Genomic DNA, 18,307 nt, shown 5'->3' with positions numbered 1-18,307 from the left:
GTTTATATCTCTCCCTGTTTTCCCACTCCATCCAGCTCCTTCTCTAAGTTCTCACCAGTCACATCTGCGTTTGTTAATAACCTGCTTTGTAAGATGAGGCCGACTACTTGTGTACTGGATCCCATCCCCACCACACTACTTAAATCCTGCCTTCATGCCATAATCCCGACTGTTACAACAATAATAAACTCATCCCTTGACACTGGCTCCGTGCCGCTCACTTTTAAAATTGCTTCTGTAACCCCAATGTTAAAAAAGTCTGGCCTTGATGCTGACAATCTTAACAATTTCTGGCCTATTTCCCACTTACCTTTCCTGTCAAAAGTTCTTGAGCGTGTTGTAGCTTCCCAACTCACCAATTACCTAACCTCTAATAATTTGAGGGAACCCTTTCAGTCTGGTTTCAGGGCGCGGCACAGCTGTGAAACTGCTCTGCTACGGGTAACCAATGATTTGCTTATGGCAGCAAACTCTGGACTCTGGACAAACCAGTATATTAATTCTGTTAGACCTCAGTGCAGCATTTGACACTGTCAGGCATGACATCCTACTGTCCAGAATGGAGAACATGCTGGGTATCTCTGGCACTGCCCTCCAGTGGTTCAAGTCCTATCTGACTGATAGGCAAGAGTTTGTTAGTCTTGGCAACAGCAGATCCAACTCACAAGGAGTCCCTCAGGGCTCTGTCCTCGGTCCTCTGCTTTTCTGTATTTACATAGTTCCCCTTGGCCATATTATCCGTAGCTATGGACTGGGTTATCATTTTTATGCAGATGATACTCAGCTCTACTTCAATGTTAAAAGTGGAACTTCATCAGAGCTTTCTCAGCTCACAACCTGCCTTAGTGAAATTAAAACCTGGATGGAGCAGAACTCTTTAAAATTAAATTGCAATAAAACTGAACTCCTGCAAATTGGGACTAAAATGCAACTTAATAAAATGTGCTCCTTCCCAGTCCATCTTGGTAGTGATCACATCAGACCTGCCTCTACTGTAAAAAATCTTGGTGTCATTTTGGATTCCTCCCTCACTTATTCCGCCCACATAAATCACATTAAGAAACTTTCTTACTTTCACCTCCGTAACATATCCCGTGTTCGCTCCTTCCTCTCCTTCTCTAATGCTGAGAAACTTGTCCATGCTTTTATCACATCCCGCATCGATTATTGTAATTCCCTACTGGCAGGTGCCCCTTCTAATCTTATATCACATCTCCAGCTTATTCAAAACTCAGCTGCAAGAGTCCTTACTCGAACCAGCAGCAGCGAGCACATCACACCCATCCTGTTCTGTCTTCACTGGCTCCCTGTGTCATACAGAATCGAATATAAAATCCTACTAATAACCTACAAAGCTTTAAATAACCTTGCGCCAAACTACATCACTGACCTTCTCCATCACTATGTGCCTGCCCACCCACTAAGGTCCTCTGATTCTGGCAATCTTGTTGTACCCCACACTAATCTACACTCTATGGGTGACAGGGCCTTCAGCTGTGTAGCGCCCAGACTCTGGAATGACCTACTGAAATTAATCAGGTCAGCTGACTCCTTCTTTTCTTTTAAAAAACAACTCAAAACTCATCTGTTCAGGAAGGCTTTTAGCTCTACTTGACTTTATTACCCTTCTCTCAGTTTACTTCTCTGTCAAGATGCTCATGTAACCTGTATGTGTGTGTGCTAGAGCATCAATTATGTTGTCTGTTTTTTTTCAGAATTTACTGTCTTAATCTTCTTTATTTATTTATCTGGTTTGTACAATGCTATATACTGTATACGCTGCCATTCTTTATTATATTCTATAAGTGCCTTGAGCATGGGAAAGGTGCTATATAAATAAAATGTATTATTATTATTAATAATAATTAATAAACCTACAAGGTTATAGGGGATAAAAAAGGAATCTCCATTATCTATGTGGCTACAGTATATAAACGTACATTCTATTATAACCAAGCAAACACTTATTTGAATTTAATATTAATTTACTAGGTTGGGATCTTACAGTGTTGAACAGACATAATAATAGAGATAAACAAATTAACAATGTGAAGTTTATATCCTGGTGAGAAGGAAAGTGACTGCCACACAACTCTTACTTTGTCACAGAAACAACTAACTCTCAGATCTGGAAAAACCACACCCTGATCAGTATATATTTGTTTAATTTTCTGTATGCATCCTTAGTGCTTATCCCAGTGCAGGAAGTACAAATGAGACATTATACCGCAGCAAACCTAGCAGAATTATGAAGGTTCGGTTTTTGGGAAAATAATATTTCATGAATATTATAATAACTCAAATGTAACAAACTGATGCAATACACAATATTCCCCTGCTGGGGTTTGTTTAGTGAGAAGAAATTTGACAGCATGCAAAACACCCAAAAATCACAATAAATTCAGTACACAAACACATAACCTCTGTCCTGACGAGTCCTGACTGATTGTGTTCAGCACAAGAGACTCTGCTCACTCCCCCCAACCAGGGAGTGATTGGCAGCTTGCTATAATAATTGGTTGTATTTAACAATAGATTTTACATCACTTTAGATCATAAAGGAACTGACTAATTCTGTTACCTTAAGGGCCTCTGTGATGCCTTCATCTTGTCCTTCAATCATTGCCTTCCCAACAGCATCTCGCAAAATTCTATAATCTTCTCCGCATATGAGATAGGGGTCCATTTTGATGGTTTGGTCAGACTACGGGGAAAGGAGAAAAACTATTTTACTTTTTATAAATTGTAATGCTAAATCTTAATTTTAAAAAAGGACTAATATGTCCAGAGTCTAGAAATATTCATGGTCATATCCAAGTTATACAACTAAAAATTATTTTCAGTGTAGTTAAAAAAGAAATACAATATGAGATACGATTGAACTACTTTTACTTTTTCAAGTGTGAAATCCTTAGAATTGGGTGTAATAAAAAATTTAAATGCATTTCTACACTGAAAAAAATGGCATGTCAGATTAAAATAAAAAAAATATGTTGCACATAATAAAATTGTTTTTATCAAAAATAATTTAATTATGCTTAATGCAATAAATTAATATATCCTGAAATAACATGATATTTTTATATAAAATGAATGAAAGTTTTTTATTCTCTGTTAAATTAATTATATTATGTTAAATGAACATGTCAACAAAGCATAATATTTTAACAATTGTTTTATAAACTTTATAAAAAAATGTACCTCACCGAGTTACTTAGCTATAACCTTTTTAGGTTGTGAATTATACTTATTCCAGTTTCATTTTATAGTTCATGTTCAAAGTTATTAATAAGAAATAAACAGGTTTGCTTATACCAAAGCTAGTTTTATTTGGTAAAAAACAATACAAACCAACAAAAATACAAAAGATCAGTATTCAAAAGCAGAAATGTACAACGGTTGTACAAGAACACTGCTTCTTTGGCTGTGCCAGAATGCCATGACCAATGTATAACTAAATATGAATACAAAATGCACCTTGGATAGAGTGTTATGTTATAAAATACATTTATTTATATTTGTGTAACTGTATATATTATAGAATAAATGTTAAATATTAGTCAAATATAAAGTGCAAAAATTGCTGCTTGGCACTTTCTTTCACAAAATAATTTATTTTTTATTTTCAAACAAGCAAATTCGACAACTGCATTGTATTGGGGTGTACTATTTATTTGTCTGTATTAAGAGTATTTATCTGGTTGAGCAATGTTATGGTAATACTATAATGAACAGCAATGCTGAAAGTAGATGACCCTTAATGAAAGTCAGAACTTTTTTTTTCAAGTACGTAAACGTATCTGTACTAAGCAAATAAATCTTGAAACCTTAATAGTACATTTACTGACTTGTGATGGTAGTTAGTGAGCATAGTTTGATAAAACATTAAGAGAGTACAAGGAAAAACGCAAAACAGAGTAACGTTAGTCTGTGTGATGAAGTGTTTTAAATGAATATCTGAATATTTCTTGTGTGTGTGTGTTTTGTTTTTAACTTTTATTTCACCAACCTTTTGCTCTTAACTGGCGACAATAACTCAAACCAGCAATCTGTTGGTTCTTTCAAAGCCACATGACTCCGCTGATGATGAATCTGCTTGGTGCGTATTAATTTCCGGTGAGGACTAAATATAACTATTTTGACTTCAAACTAAATGACTGTAGTACTAGGGTTGTTGTACCGTGTTAGCCATTATGAATGTAGAGAAAAGCCAAGCAAAATGACACCTTTTATTGGCTAACTAAAAAGATTACAATATGCAAGCTTTCAAGGCAACTCAGGCCCCTTCTGACTGAAATTAGTATATTGTATATCCCACAAGATTCAATAAATTAAGCATGACCGAGTTATGTTAAAAAGTGAAACATAAGCAATACATGTAATATAAAGTAAATACATTTTGTAAATGTAACAACCTGCCATTTCCCTTTTTTTCAGTATGCCAACACACATGTTAATTTACCTGATGCTGAACAATTTCAGGAGGGAAAATCCAAGCAAAACATCCTTTCCTCAACAAATGCTGGAGAAATTCCATTCCTTGCTGCCTGCAGACTTTTCGGGTCATGTAAATTCTGTACCAGTCGTTGTTGCTTTTATCACAAAATTCTTTGATAGTTTTCAGAAATGAAAATCCTTTCACATCCTGTGCATCTACAAATTCCAAAACAAAATGTACTGTATATATATATATATATATATATATATATATATATATATATATATATATATATATATATATATATATATATATATATATATATACATTAATGAATGGAATATGCATCATTCAACCTCATCTGATAAATATGGCTTTTGGCTCTTCTCACTAAAATATTACAACTAAAAACAAATTATTTGAATGATGTCACAGTGTTGAGCAACTGAATTGTAAAGTGGTGCTCAGTCCACTTCAGCTCATAACATACTTATTCAAAGAACCAATTGGAAACTTGCATTCTGTACTTGAATCAGACTCAGTTTCTAAATTAGTCATGATAACACATTCATCATGGCCAAGTAAACTAATATTGTAATTATATCAATTTGTTTCACATTAAATTATCCACCTGCTAAAAAGTTATTACTGATAATACAAAATGAATCATCTTTTTTGTTTTAAATGAGAACAATAACTAGTATAGAACTGATTAAAAATCTTTAGATAATACAATTTTTAAATGGAAGGCAACAAAATGACTTTGGACATGGAACTTTGCGTTCATCACCTGGGTCAACCGCTTGCTTTACTAAGTGCTCTACAGCTATATCCAGACAAAGACGGATCCGAGCTAATGACTGAAGATATTCAATTGAAACATCTTGTGAAGCAGTGATGTTATTGATGCAATTTGCCAAGAATGCACTTTCTTGCTCCAAGCTGGACACTTTTTCTAAGGCTGAGTAAGACTGCATCTTTTCATACATTGAGTCCTAGAATAGGGAAAAAAGGCACTTTAGAAATGCATAGTAATGCAAATGTACTCTTTCAGTTTATCAATTTACAGCAATGGACAATTCAATAAAATGACTCTGGACATGTTCATTAAACAGCAGTCTGGTTAATGTTTTAAGGCATTGAAATTATAATTTTACGGTAAAAATTTAATTTGCTCTACTGTCCATTTCCTAGAATTAAATCTGTCAGTGTTCTAATACAATAGCATCCCATGTCCTAGTCAGCTGTGAACTGTTTATTTCAAAATGTACAAGGAAAAAAAGTAAATTATAGTTACCTCAAGACAGTTTATGAACATGGAATACAGTTCTTTTTTGTCTTCTTCTTTCAGAATCTTTTTTTCTTCAACTTCAGATAAATGGCTTTCCAGATACCTTTCAACTTTTTTAAAGCTTAAAAAATGAAATATAACCATCAATTTCTTCTTGGATTTTGGAGATAATTTTGTGGGAACTTAAAGAACAGGTGGTAAACATTAACATGTTTGAATTATAAATGTGAATACAAATCAGTTAATTGTTTAGCTGATTTCAAGATGAAAGCCATTTATGGAATTTAAAAAAACGTCCCCCCTCTCCAACCACAGTGTGCTTTTTAGAGAAAACAAGATTTCATTAGATTTTCCTTCTAAAAATGCATATCAATGCTATAATTCAAAACTGCACAACTGAATAAAGTATCATATATAGAAAAGTGACTTCTGACAAGACCACACACATGACGAGAACTTCTAAATAAAGTAAGTGTTCCTGTACTAGCACCCTTTATAACATAGCATAGACGCAACAGTGAGGTTACAGTCAGGCAGTCACCAAACAAAATAGAGAGCAAACTTGAGAATGAAATACTGGGATGTGCAGTACGGGCACACTGAGAAAAGAAGGGTCAGGACACATTATTGTGATTACAATAAGAAATGTTTATTGCCATATATAGTAGTGGTTGAGATTAGTGAGCACTTGCTGCTGTAATAACCTTTAATGTTTTGGCTTGCAGATGGGCTGCTTTATCTTCATCTCCTTACTTATGGCTCTCCAACTTTTCTGCACAGTATTTACATTTTATGTGAATTTGTCTTTTCATTCCATATTAAACAAACAAATCTCACATTTGGGAAATGAGCACATATGTGTAAGCTAAAAACGGGTGTATTATCCATCCATCCATCCATTTTCCAACCCGCTGAATCCAAACACAGGGTCACGGGGTCTGCTGGAGCCAATCCCAGCCAACACAGGGCACAAGGCAGGAACCAATCCTGGGCAGGGTGCCAACCCACCGCAGGACACACACAAACACACCCACACACCAAGCACACACTAGGGCCAATTTAGAATCGCCAATCCACCTAACCTGCATGTCTTTGGACTGTGGGAGGAAACCGGAGCGCCCGGAGGAAACCCACGCAGACATGGGGAGAACATGCAAACTCCACGCAGGGAGGACCCGGAAAGCAAACCCAGGTCTCCTAACTGCGAGGCAGCAGTGCTACCACTGTGCCACCGTGCCGCCCCGGGTTTATTATGTGCTGTGTAAATAGGTCTTGTCTAATTAAATAAAGTTTACCACAAACCTCCATTGGCACAAAGTAACAGAGTGAGTGAGTAACAGAGAGAGACAGAGATCCAGAACGGGAAAAAGAGAAAAATATCCTAATACGAGTAACAAAAGAATGCATTCTGTACATTTGTAACCCTGCCTCCCAACATTTATGCTTATGTGGCTGGCTGAATAATGGAATAACAAGCGAGCCTCCTGCAATCAAGTATAATACGCAAAAACAAATTGAAAATAAAACATGCAAATTGTAAGCTGCTGTATTTAGACATTAATTTCAGAATTCTGTGTAAATGTTTATATATGCTAAACTTTTACCAATTTTCTTGGATTATAACATCCCTTGTTTGACAAATTAAATCAGGATTAATCAGGAAGAAATGTTAGTAATGTATAAAGAACACAACTGGTAGATACTATTTGAAATATTTTGACAAAATTGGTGGGAGAACAAAAAAAAGAATTGACAAATTATGATTAGACTGAAATTGCGTTCATATATGAGTATATGTTGCATTTTATTTAACTGTGTTATCAGAACAGAATTAACTAGTTGCAAGGCACATTTTACACAATTTCTGTTTCTTTACTTCAATAAGATCTGTGCATCCTGCTCATCCTCTGTCCACTCTCCTTCACTTCTACAGTATATAAAAAATACTTATCCATAAATCCACCAGCACATTACAAGACATCTAGTCAGATGGGATGTTGAACGTGTCTCCTTGAGGATGTCATATTACCGGACTAGTAATCACATTGGATGACAAATTACATGACTCCATGAAAAATGTCTAGCCCAGTATCAAATTTCAAAAGAACCATAAGTTTGCTGTATGCTAACAGCTAAATGACATGGTACCTGACAGAACTGGTGGCATCAACAAATGCTATATAGGTATGGTGAGTTCGGCCAAAATCTAATTTTTTTTTTTACTTTTTCCATTCTATTGTGATATGACAAACAAGAAACTTCAGACAGATGAGCCTCTCTTCTGTTTATATGGTCCACAACCCATCCTTCCTTATTCCTTGTAGCTGTATTTTACACATTGTACTGCAAGATGAATGCTAGGCAGTTATCATCTCTGGCACACACAAGCCCACACTACTAAAACTGAGTATCTGGGGATGTCAAAATACTTGACAGAAGATCAGAGAGAACCCCACACATGCTCCCTTTCTGTCTGAGTATGTAAATGTAAGTCTGTAACTGAAAATCATTGGAAAAAATTGTATAGCACAAGAATATGTACCTTTAGTTGTGAGGTGCATGTACTATACTTAACATTGTGAATTTATGTTTATATTTCAAAATTATGTTTTGTGTTTCATTTCTTTTTTCATGTCAGGTTTTGAATTATAAGCACAGTGGGCTAATAAGTGGAAGTACATTTCAGAAGATTAAAATTAATTGAATTTTAAATTTACTATTAAAATTTACTTTCAGAGCAATGAAACTGTAGATTTTGTTCAGTAAATCATGCTTATGTTCTATTTTGTTAATTCTACAAGACTCCAGAAAACCTATGTTTCAAGATACCTGAAATTTATCACATGTTGTAGGTGTATAGGATCATTATTGTCAGTGGTAGTTTTGTAAAAACTTGGCACTACAAACAAGGCAGGTGGTTTGTTCCTTAATACACTAAATAAATTAACATACTAAATTATTTCAATTGATATGAAAGGGTGTGGAAGGTTCTCGGAATTATGTCTGGTAATGTAAGAATACAAATTCAAACCAAATATATTCATATTCAAGTTATGCTAAATCTGAAATGTAGAATGTAAGAAAATTAAACTACCTGTACTTTAACAAAAGTTTGAGCACAATAGATCTGACAACTGGATTTTTGTCCACAGAATCATCAAAAGGAGACAAAGCCTTGGTGGAGAATGCACAAGCTATAAAAAAACCAAAAAAAAAATCATACTGACACAGTTCCTAAATACTCAAAATGAACTGAAAAACAAATAGTAGGTTTGAATCAAACAGCCCCCAGCCTCCTGAAACTACCTCCCCCCAACTGGAAAATGTAAAAATGGAATAATATAAGATGAGCAGTTTTTAAATTCTGGACTTTAATTTCCTTTTAATTTGAATTTATTTTACTAACCATATTTCATACCTTACTTAATAATTTAATTAATCACCGAAGTTTAATCTATACTAATAAAATAACAAAATCAAGCATTTTAAGATTACCTTTAATAGTAAATGACCTTGTTTCAGTCTGGACAATCAGCAAGGACAGGAGATAAGAAATAATATTTTCAGTAGGTGGTTCATTGTCTTTAAAGCACAACGTTGTTACCATGTCAATAAAAAATGCATTGCATCGGTTTCGAAACTTTGAATTTACCATTACTGCATTCCTACAAACCATAAAGCAGAACATCAGAGCTGTATAACAGTACAGATAATAAATAGATTTACAAATGTACATTTACCTTTTTATCACCTAAAGATTAAATGCCTACCATTTACATTACAGCACATTTTAAAATGCTTAAATATTAATACATTTTAGTTATAAATTAATGGTGATAAATGATTGAGACCTTGAATTTAATAAACCTGGTTTTTCACATTTAAATTCACAGTAATACACATTAAAGAAGATGGCAATGAAAACAAGACATTACTCAGTTACACCTTTGCACATTGCTGCTTTAACCCAACATGCTGTTACTAATTTTCAGTCCTGTTCAAGAGAGTAAGTAAACTCACCGAAAACCAATGAATCATTAAATACATAAATAAATGGGAAATATGCTTTCAGTTAAAATGTATCAATAGATTAAAATGACTTTGTAATAAATAGAAATGAAAAGCACATTTTGCAATCGATCAATAAAACCACAAAAAAGGAATTTAAAAGAGAGAGGAAGGTAATTACCCTTCCTAAAATTTCATCATGGTGATCAGTTACCACATCTGTAACTTCCACAGGTTTATTAAAGAAGAATGAATGGTTACAAAACCATTTCTAAGGATTTATAAACACAAACATTCCACAGTTCAAGACAGAAAACTCAGCATCACTGCTATCTACTTAGACCAAGTCAGTTCATAATATTCAGATCAAAAAAAAAAAAAAAAAAGATCTAAACACACCTCTGACCTCAATCAATATCAAGGCGCCTGAGCCAACTCCCAGTAAAAGTACAAGCTTGATTTATATTGCAGTTTGACAATGAATTAGAGAAAGCAAGGTGCCTGTGCCCTAAAGAAAACCTATAGTTTGAAGTGGATCTTCTGCATATAAAACAAGATTTCTGGAACAATGTTGTCAATGACAGATACATCATGGCAAAGTTACTTTGCTGCAAAATTTTAAACCTGAACTTAGCATGGATCAATACTCTGAAAGGGCAGAATAAGTCCACAACTGACTGGTTCAATAAAGAATATGTAAAGAGTTTTGGAACAGCCAAGTACAGTGACAGATTGGGTGTAAATTTATGCTGACACTGTTAATTATGTTAGCTAGGGTCAGATTGGGCTGCAATTTGAGAGCGTGAACATGACTGAGAGAATAAAACTGAAAAAAAAAACTAACTTTTACAAGTACCATAAATTTAAACCTGATCTGACGCTGTTCGTTTTCAAATAATATTGCATTAGTGCGATGATGTTTTCTAATTGGTACTATTCAGGTCATAAAATTATTTCTTCAAAATGTCACATATATTTGTCCCTTTCTTTTTTTTCCTGGTGCTGCGTTGACATCATGCACCAGAAGGCGTGAGCTTATTCACTGTGAACAATAACACGCAGGTGGCTGGTTGCTGTGCGCTATAACAAGTGGTCACTGATTACAACTGCAAGATGGTATGCAAATGAATATGAATAATATGAATAATGTTGCATCCGTGCCACAATGTTCTCCTAAATATACTATACAGGTCATAAAATGAATAATTCCAAATATCACATATATCCATGTCTCTGTTTTTTGTCAGTGCAGCTTTGACATCATGGACCATAAAGTGCATACTAATTCAGCGTAAGCAGGAACACTCAATAAAACTGAATACAAAAAAATCAAGTGACAATGAGATACCAATAAGACAGATTCACCAGCGTTTGTGTGTCAGATTTTATCTCTCCAAATCAGAGAATTTCCAGTTCCATTGTCCCAAAACACCACTCACATCTACAGTTATTCCCAGTTTCAAATAAAAACTAACAGCGTCAGATCTGGAGTGGTGGGGGGGTAGTATGTATCGTGATCGTGAATGAGAGAATAAAAGTGAAAAAAACTGCTAACTTTTACAAGTACTATATATTTACATCGGCTGTTACAGACGCAAATCAAATGTATGCTTTTATTGTACAGTATAATATTAATAATAAGAGCAGCTCACTACTCAAAACAGTAAATATATGAGGCAGTCAGGATCGAACCAGGGGACTCTTAATTACAAGTCAACAACTCTTACAGCTGTGCCATGGAAGATGTCATATTATCCTTGTATCTTTTGTGAAAGTGTTTATTTTTTCTTGACTTCAGGCTTCACACATTGTACAGTTTATGTCTACATTTTGTCATTTATTACTAAAATCTGAAAACGTTTCTGTTTAAATGATGTGTTTACATAGATTATTGTAGAAACGTAATGCACATGAAATGCATGTGTTCCAAATAACTATATATTATTTCCCTATACAACTCTAGGTACCTGACTCCCAGATAATCACGGTTTGAGCTGGAAGAACTTTGTGTCCATTCTGCAGCCTTGGGGAGATGGAATAGTAGGCTGCTTGCTGCTTGTCTTGATCGACACATTTACAAGAAAAAAAGACGCTGACGGAGAGGTGCAAAGGGATTGAGGGTGGGCCGGGTTTATGATTTTTTTCGTAGGCTTTGGTAATTCTAGTGTTAATTACAAGCCAAACAATAATGTGATACAAAATGAGTCAACATTTTGATGATGGTTTCTGCTGTGGCAGAATGAGAGCTCCAAAAGCCATGGAATTATACCATGACATAAAACTAAGAACAAGAAGCACCTTCTAGTTATGAAAATGGTTGGAGGGGAAGTGGTTGGAGTTTAAGGCTCCCAACTCAGCAGGTCATCTGTTGGCTCACAGCTTGTTTTTATTTGGCTGCCATTTTTGGAAAAAAGAAGCAATTCAGAGGATTGTCAAATAACAAAGAAAATTAAAATTAAGGGAATAGAAGTCAATTAATAGCAGAAATTGGATATCGATTAAGAAAGTGGAAGGGAGGAAATCCTGCAGCCACTGTGGCCCTGCAAGATTGGAGTTGGACACGCCCACCTTAAATGAATTCTCCACCCAATAACATTTTTTAAATATATTACTTGCCCTATGTAGTTTGCAGTGATGACTGAGAAAGTTTTAAACTCATGCAGAGTGGAGGTAACAAAGTATCTGACAGAACAGGTTTCTGTGATGATCAACACTAGACAACACCAAACAATATCAAAAATGTCAATGAAAAAATGTCATGTTACTCATGTCTCATAGCCCACATGTGATGTCATACAATCGTATGTTCACAACATCCCAAACAGATTTATTTTTAATAAAATATTGTAAGGAAGACCACTTCCAGAAACAGCTCTTGTGAAATAAAATGGAACACACTCAGACACGAGTGAGCATTTTTGCATGGAGTATTCAATTAATCTAAATTCTGCTGAAATGCTGTTGGGGGGGCTTAAAATACAAAAAGTATCCACAATAATACTCAAACATCACACAGATTCCTACCAGTCGATGTAGGTGAATGAAAATCAGTTCTAACAAATGCTTACATTAAGTTCATTTTGCCAAAAGACACAGCACCAGGTAATGTAGTTAATATATGAATTTAAAAAGTATGCCAGTTCATTTTTGTTCAATAAAAAAATGTAAAGTACAATCTTTCATGTTTATATTTTTAGATTAGGTCACTGTAAGATTATTGCCAACAATAATTTATAATCCAGTTTCTGTACACGCACATATTTTGAAAGATGCAGAGCTTTCTTGTGGTATACTTATTTTCTCAAAGAACTGCATGGGCAGGAATTCTCTGAATATAACAGCATTCTCAAAACAGTTCAATCAAAACCAGGGTTGTTGTGAACAGGGGCCTATACCAGCAGCACTGGATGCACAGCATGAAATGGTTTAAAAGAGAATGCCAGTCCATCAGTGTCTACTCATGCACACAGGCATGCAACCCACACTCTCACTCTCATGAAGGTTGAAACAAAAATACACACACTTTGTTTTTACTGAAAGTTAGTTTTGGTTTTCCGTGCAAGGTAAATTTTGCTTTATAAGATTATTATTACATGGGAAATTAATCCATGTAATCCGTAGACAGATTATAAAAAAGAAAGAATGATGTTGTTTATGATGCTGCAGTGCTTGAGTCCTAACCATTCACTGGTTTTAGATCTTTAAGAATATACAACACAGTGTAAATTTAAAATGATGCAATACTGTTATACTCCTTTAGTTGAACTATACATTAGGTAAACGCTTCAGGAAATAATAGCAGTTTGCTTTGTAGCTTAAGACCAACAGAAACCAAACTGATTTGGCAAGTACTATGTCTTGGCTTAAAGGAATGTAAATTCTTTTCATTTCTTTTTCGTGATGAAGTGCATCTTGTATTATTTTAGAATTATAATTGTACAGCTCACTTAAAATAAATATAGTAATGTTTTGTGAACACGGCACCGTGGTAACATCAGATGCAGTTGTCATTTCCTTGTACTTGGTCCCATGTTCTAATTACATGGTTTGACACATATTGCTAGTCCAAAACATGGTTGACAAATTTTATGTGACAGACTGCTGGTGCTTTGACTCGATAACACCCAGAATAACATGAGTTGTTATGAGAATGGAAGGATGTATAAATACATGTTACTGAGGCATAATATGCAGATAATATTACTCTGATCATTTCATGAAGATGTATTTGCACAAGTTCAGCTGAATAATGTGCATGATTTTCTGATCACAATATGAATATGGTATCATGCAACTATATTCAAGGCCAGGTGTCCCACCTATTCAAAAAAAGGAATCAATTTAGTCAAAAAGAAAAAAAATCTATATTAAATAGTAATTGTTCTTAGGCTAAAAAGATCTGAATCTAATGGCAAAAAGTAACAGATAAGAAGCTGCTTTTCTCACCAACATGCTTTGGAAGATTATTTTTGTTCACCTTAAATATTATCTAGATAATAATTTTGTCTAATCTCTGATGAAGCACTTAATAAAATAAAATTTGTGCTAGCAGAAAACAATGGAAAAAATTATATGAATAAAATGGCAGCTCTTTTCATAACATATTCATTTCTAGCAAAACAGTAACACAAAGAGGTTTCATTGGCGGTGTGAAAAATGAACATTAACATATCAGCAGAAAGGGGAAAAAACAAACAAAACTTACTGAATTTCTTCTGAAACCTCAACTTTGTAGTCATCAGGGAGGACTACTCTACAAATTGGGCAAAACATCTGACCTGGAATTAGCCACTGTGTTATACAAAGTTTGCAGAAAATGTGATTGCATTGCAAATTTACTGGATCCACTTGGTCTCCCAGACATATACGGCAAGAATGTAAACCAAATCTACAGCAATAAAGAACAATCAAGATTGTTAACCTAAGTAACATTGAAAATTTAAGACAAAAAATATTTACTTTGTCTCCAATAAAACACAATTGCCTTGAGCAGAAGAACTTGCTGGAAATGGACAACACTTTACAATGACAAGGTCCATATTTTATAAAATATGATTCAAGAAATAAGTACATGAACTATTCCTTTAGACATGCCTATACTTTAGGAACATTATTATTACTACTGCATATTAAGCTGATATATTCACTACATTCACAAAAGTAGTTTTACAAAACCAGCATTATTTACAATTGTTTATAAATCTTGATACATTATTAGGTTAGGTAGGCTTTATTGTCCCAGAGGTAAACTCTTTTGCAGTAGGAAAGTGCAAATCATGAAGCACTATTTCACACACACACAAAATAAGCTAAGACACAAGAACTGACAACTATTGTTAACATATATTCTCAAGATTTGTAAAAAGGAGAATAATTATTCTTAACAATAATAATTCAGAATTCAGCAGCATCCCTACAAGTAACTGAATTCAAAATGCTTATAGCGTTGGGAATAAAAGAGTTCTTAAATCAGTTGTTCTTTCACCTCAGGGACCTAAATCTACAGCCTGATGGCGAAAGATGAAATTTAGGTAAAAAAGGACAGCTACTGTCTGATTGAATAAAGTCAGCTTTTTTCCTAACCTGTTTGTAATACAGCTCAGTGACAGATGTCTGCTGCAAACCAATAATTTTGCTGCTACTTTTTATAAGTTTGTTTAGATAGTTTATATTCTTAATACTGAGGTTGACAGACCAACATATAAAAAGAAAATAAACAGCAGATTCAATAAAAACAAATGAGTTTCCTAATAAGGAATAGCCATGTCTGCCCCTTCTTACAAATTTGTTCTGTGTTAAGTGTGTTATGTGTAATGATTTGTCACTAAACACTTGTTGTGCTCCACCATATCCTTAGTCTCATTTTGTATTACTGTTGAGAGAGTGGCAGGAGGGGAGCACCTAAAACCTGCATATCATTGGTCTTAGACATATTTATCTGTAAAAAGGAACAGTCACACCATTGAAAAAAACTCAACAACAGGCCAATGGTTGTTGTCTTCTAACAAACTAACAATGTCAGAGTCATCTGAAACGTTCAGAATATGTCTGACCTGACATGAATGTGAACTCCTACAGTCATTTGTATAAGATAAACAGAAGAGAAGTCAGACAGCAGACCTTGAAAATAGCTATTAACACTGACCCTTTCTGTTGTGTTAGTTACAAAGTCCAGACTCCAATACACCAAGTTAGGATCTAATCAGAATTTATCAATTCGTTTGTCAACTAAAATGTGGGCCCGGATTGTATTAAAAAATGATGAAAAATCTACAAAAACAGCAAGTTGCATAGATTTAGTCCTTTCAGGTGCTCATATAGTAGACTCAGAGGTGTTGCTGTGGCATCCTCCAACCCCTCTTTACTATGTATGCAAAAATGTAAGGGTCCAGACAGGCCTAGGTTTTGTTTAATAGTTGTCTCTTAATTAAATAAAAACTCCCTAATGTTTTTACAAAATTTACCCTTAACAAGTTTTCAACTGTGTCCATGTTCTTGCTGAACTCATTTTAGAGTAACAGTCGTGATTCACTGTACTAATTCCTTTCATAATTTAAAATATTTTAATAATCTCTCCTCATAATCTTATTTTGCTTAAACTGAAAAAGCTCAGCTCTCTTAATCTTTCGTCATAATTCATTTCTTGTAGACCTGGAATCAGCCTAGTTGCTCTTCTCTGGACTTTTTCTAGCACTTCTATGATCTTTTTGTAGCCTGGAGATCAAAACTGCACACAGCACTTCAAGCAAGGTCTAACAAGCTTCAACATTATTAAAACACCTAGAGATTTGAATATAGATAATGTCCTTGCATCTTATGAACAATTATGCTTCAAATTTAACTTCCCATCAACACAATTTTTCCACTACTTTCAAATCTGAAACTTTGCTAAAAGGAACCTGCCCAATTTTCCTCACCTCCCACCCATTTCTGTTTAAGAGGCAATCCTGTTCATTCTTGAAGACTCAGATAGCATCTCAACAATATATATATACAAACATCTTAAAGTCTCTTCATTTCAAAGATCCCAGGGTATGGTGGGGAAAGGATCTTTCACTTAACATCTCAGAAAAGGAGTGGAAGGCATTCAATCATTCAACTTAAATACTTTTATCAAGCACATTTATCTCAGTTACAATTGTCCAAAACATATCCAGGCTAAGATTCAAGCTGTGAATGTTGCAATCTAGCCCCGCCTCACTGGAACACATGTTTTGGCCGTGCACCACATTAACATCATTCTGGAAAAAAAACTTTCAATGCCTATCAGGCAGCCTTGGTGTCACAATCACTCCTAAATCATTAACAGCTTAAAGTAGGCTTAAAGTGGAGAAAGACAAATTGATTGCAATTGCTTATACCACTCTACTAGCATGCAAACTTATCTTGCTCAACTGTTATAAGTGGGTAACTGATCTTCTATACTATTTGAAATTGGAAAAAAATTAATTCTCACTTAGAGGATCTGTTCGAAACTTTTGTAAAAAAAATTTTAGAAAAAGCTTTTATTTCGGGAGAAAGGATATTCTCCCTTCTTTTTTGTTTTTAAAGATGTGCTCTAGCTGTTGGCTTTCCTCTTTTTCTCACAGGCAGGGAATTAATTCAGGTTTGTTAAGTTTGACTCGATTGTATGTACTTTTCTTTGTTGTAAAAGTAAGTCTTGATTGTATGGAATGTTAGTTTCTTCAAAAGCGCTATATAAATGTAATGAATTATTATTATTATTAAATAAAATCTATAAAAAAATGATAAAGCTTTAGCGTAACCTCCCTGGACATGTACATTATGCATTGTGCTATACACTTATAACCTAACATTCTATTAGCCTCCTTAATGGCTTCTGAACACTGTCTGGCAGTTGATAGTGTCAAGTTCAGCTCAACTTCCAAATCCTTCTCATGAGATGTATGTTCGATTTTCAGACTTCCCATTGTGTATTCACACCTAACATTTTTATTTCCTGTTTGTAATACTCTACATTTACATACATAAATTTTCATCTGCCATAAATCTGCCCAAGTTTATATACTGTCCAAGTCCCACTGTAATGATTCAACATATTCTAGATTATCTGACAATCCATCTAGCTTGGTATCACCTGCAAACAAAACGAGCCTGTTATTTATATTTCTATCCAAATAATTTATATATACTGCTCAAAAAAATTAAAGGAACACTGGATACCATTGATTGGCCCCCACACTCACCTGACCTAAATCCAATAGAACATCCATCCATCCATTTTCAAACCCGCTGAATCCGAACACAGGGTCACGGGGGTCTGCTGGAGCCAATCCCAGCCAACACAGGGCACAAGGCAGGGAACCAATCCCGGGCAGGGTGCCAACCCACCGCAGGACACACACACAAACACACCCACACACTAGGGCCAATTTAGAATCACCAATCCACCTAACCGGCATGTCTTTGGACTGTGGGAGGAAACCGGAGCGCCCGGAGGAAACCCACGCAGACACGGGGAGAACATGCAAACTCCATGCAGGGTGGACCCGGGAAGCGAACCCGGGTCTCCTAACTGCGAGGCAGCAGCACTACCACTGCGCCACCGT

The 18,307-nt window shown here is 35.0% G+C and overlaps 1 protein-coding gene across 1 annotated transcript in view; it reads right to left on the bottom strand.

The window, feature by feature from the left end:
- LOC114664444 (E3 ubiquitin-protein ligase rnf213-alpha-like) overlaps window positions 1-18,307 on the bottom strand; it is a 282,755-nt gene that overhangs the window by 72,632 nt on the left and 191,816 nt on the right. The window contains exons 29-35 of the mRNA XM_051918957.1: window positions 14,443-14,625; window positions 9,225-9,394; window positions 8,824-8,923; window positions 5,736-5,850; window positions 5,229-5,433; window positions 4,463-4,653; window positions 2,582-2,704 (exon numbers count right to left, since the gene is read on the bottom strand). Coding sequence (XP_051774917.1) covers window positions 2,582-2,704; window positions 4,463-4,653; window positions 5,229-5,433; window positions 5,736-5,850; window positions 8,824-8,923; window positions 9,225-9,394; window positions 14,443-14,625 — 1,087 coding nt within the window. The remainder of the gene's footprint in view (window positions 1-2,581; window positions 2,705-4,462; window positions 4,654-5,228; window positions 5,434-5,735; window positions 5,851-8,823; window positions 8,924-9,224; window positions 9,395-14,442; window positions 14,626-18,307) is intronic.

Source organism: Erpetoichthys calabaricus, chromosome 14 (genome assembly GCF_900747795.2).
Source record: "Erpetoichthys calabaricus chromosome 14, fErpCal1.3, whole genome shotgun sequence".
Classification (NCBI taxonomy): Eukaryota; Metazoa; Chordata; class Cladistia; order Polypteriformes; family Polypteridae; genus Erpetoichthys; species Erpetoichthys calabaricus.
This window is presented reverse-complemented; position numbering and strand designations above follow the sequence as displayed.